Source organism: Octopus bimaculoides, chromosome 7 (genome assembly GCF_001194135.2).
Source record: "Octopus bimaculoides isolate UCB-OBI-ISO-001 chromosome 7, ASM119413v2, whole genome shotgun sequence".
Lineage (NCBI taxonomy): Eukaryota > Metazoa > Mollusca > Cephalopoda > Octopoda > Octopodidae > Octopus > Octopus bimaculoides.
This window is the reverse complement of record NC_068987.1, coordinates 59,456,734-59,459,826: the sequence shown is the minus strand read 5'-3', so window position 1 is coordinate 59,459,826 and position 3,093 is coordinate 59,456,734. Positions and strand designations below refer to the sequence as shown.

Genomic DNA, 3,093 nt, shown 5'->3' with positions numbered 1-3,093 from the left:
AGAGAGAGAGACAGAGAGAGAGAGACTCAGTTACACACCCAAATAAGTGCGTGTGAATATATAGGTATATGAATATACGTACATTCACACGCACATATGTTTACAAACACACTCTATCTATCTATCTATCTATCTATCTATCTATCTATCTATCTATCTATCTAACTACGCACACACATACACATACACACATACACATACATACACACCTAAAATGTATATATATATATATATATATTTACCAAGAACCAAATCTTCGGTTGAAACAGGGCAGCCGGAAGGGCACCTTAAAAATGTACTTAGTGACATTAAGGTCAACGGTCAAACGTCGTGGGAGATCGTGACTCAATGTACCTGCCATACTTAAGTAGACCGTTCCTGGCGCAACAATAGGCATTGGGTTGATTCTCATGTGGTTTATTGTGATGACACGATGTTGGTCTTTGCCTTTAAAAACAAAAGAGAGACATAAAACAAAGATAAAAATAAATATCGATAATAAAGATAAACGATTTCTGAGAAAAAGGAAAAGAATTATACCAACAAAACAAATGGCATAGAAAAGTGAGTAAAAGAACAGAAATAGTTGTTTCTAGAATAAGGCCTGAAATGTGAGAGAGTAGAGAATAGTCAAGTAGACTGGTCCTTTATTTTATCAGCTTCGGAAGGATGGAAGGCAAAGTTGAAATCGGCGGGATTCGAACGCTGAACGTAAAGAGTCGGAAGAAATACCGCAAAGCATTTTGTCTACCGATTCTTCTGAGTAATGATGATGATGATGATGACGGTAAAAATAATTCTTGCCAATTTTGGCACAAGGCCAGTAATTTTGAGAGGACTCATCGATGCCGAAGGGATGAATGCCAACGCTGATCTTAGCGGGATTTGAAATCTGAACGTAAAGGGCCGGAAAATGCCGTTAAACATTTTCTCTGACTCGTTAACATTTCTGCCAAAAATAATTTAATCTTTTCTACTATAGAGGCACAAGGCCTGAAATTTTGGATGAGGGTGCTAGTCGATTACGTCGACTCCAGTGCTCAAGTGTACTTATGTTACCGACACCGAAAGAATGAATGGCAAAGTTGATCTCGGTGGGATTTCATCTCAGAATGTAAAGAACCGCTAAGCATTTTGTCTGAGATGTTAGCGATTCAGCCAATAATAATAATAATAATAATAATAATAATAATAATCAAAATACAAAAACCTGGAAATAGAGGTAACTCGAATGTGGAATCTAAATACAGAAACAATTCCTATCATACTAGGCGCCTTAGGTATAATAAAAAAAATATTCAGACAAATACATAACAAAAACACCAGGACTTACAAATATATATAACATACAGAAAATTGCACTACTGGGCACAGCACATATCCTACGCAAAACACTTTCAATACAGTAACCATAAGAGCATCACAGCAAACCACAGCAAATACCCAAGGCACATAGAGCTGCGCTCGGTAGTGAAGTGAAAGCATGTTATAAAAATAAACTACTGAATAATAATAATAATAATCATTTCTACTATAGGCGCAAGACCTGAAATTTGGGAGAAGGGACTAGTCGACTACATCGACCCCAGTGTTTCACTGGTACTTAATTCACCGACCCCGAAAGCATGAAAGCAAAGTCAACCTCGGCGGAAAGGCCTCAAATTTTGGGGGAAGGGATTAAGTCGATTACATCGATCCCCGTGTTCAACTGGTACTTATTTTATCGACCCCTGAAGGCTGAAAGGTAAAGTCGGCCTCTGCGGAATTTGAACTCAGAACGTAGCGACAGACGAAATACAGTTAGCATTTTGCCCCGCGTGCTAACGATTCTACCAGTCGAAAAATAAGAGGTGTTACCTTAGTTCACTGGTAGTGAACAGCTGACACTGTAGTACATCTCCAGCGTTAGAAGCTGTGCAAAGGCAATAATAATAATAATAATAATAATAATTCTTTATTCGCTATTAAGTTTCGAACTTTGAACAGGAGGCATTCGAGGTGGTGGGGAATACAAATACATATGAGGTAGAATACACCACTTATATAACGATGAAGAGAAAGGCGAAAGATATATAAAATATAATTTTTAAGTTTATCTCTACAAATTTTTTACTGAATTCAGAGCCAGCACTGAAAGTTACGACATTTCGTATACGAATGCGTTTATGTAACCAATGCGATCGAAAAAAGAAAAAAATAGTCAATTGTTGTAATGTGTATATTTAAAGAGTTATTGCTCTTTCATCAGCCCCACATCCAACCCATGAACCAGCTACGAACGCATTGCCTAAATACTCAACTGAGTTTAGCGTTGTAATACTATTGGATAGACCAATTTACATATTAAACACATTTCCGGCAGTCAGTACATAAATATCAATTGCTAGCAATAATATCTCTATAGATTTTCTTTAGAATTCAGTGATAGCACTAAATATTTACGTACCAACTGTCATGAAACATTAAATATGTACCCGAAAGTACCAGCTGCTATGAAACGTTAAATATGTACCCGAAAAAAAAGAAAAGAAAAGAAAAGAAGAAACAGCTGAGGAAAATGGTTTCCCATCCTCAAAAATTTCTCGGCGTAAACGAAAGAAGCTTATTTTTGAAACGCTTAGCAGCAAGTAGTCATATCGCAAAAAATTGATTCCAAGTTTGAAATTGTTAAAAATCGGCTATCATTACTGTTTAGAGGTAATGCAATTGGAACTACTGTAAGTTAAACCCCATGCTTGTGCATTATGCTGAAAATTCAAAGACAAAGGCCAGGTAAAAGTTAAAATTCCATTCAAATGGAAATCTTGTGTTCCGCCTTTACTGTTTGAGGATTGGTTACATGGAACTCTGTATCTGAATTAGAAATATTTTGGAGACTAAAATCATTCCATTTCGTGAACTACTGACCACAGATAATGCGCCGTGTCAACCAAAATCTGTTCTGTCACCATCCAGATATTTTATTTAATCCAAACACACCAAATCGAACGTTACTTCTGCAAACAATAGATCATTGCGTTATTGCAACATTTAAAAATATTATTCTGCTGGTTCCAAATGTCTGATTGTTAAGAGGGAAGAAAATTAACTTAG

The 3,093-nt window shown here is 36.4% G+C and overlaps 1 protein-coding gene across 1 annotated transcript in view; it reads right to left on the bottom strand.

The window, feature by feature from the left end:
• The window catches only part of LOC106867699 (ganglioside GM2 activator), a 52,287-nt gene that overhangs the window by 19,004 nt on the left and 30,190 nt on the right, over positions 1 to 3,093 (bottom strand). Inside the window, exon 2 of the mRNA XM_014912654.2 lies at positions 243 to 447. Within this exon, the coding sequence (XP_014768140.1) occupies positions 243 to 447 (205 nt within the window). The remainder of the gene's footprint in view (positions 1 to 242; positions 448 to 3,093) is intronic.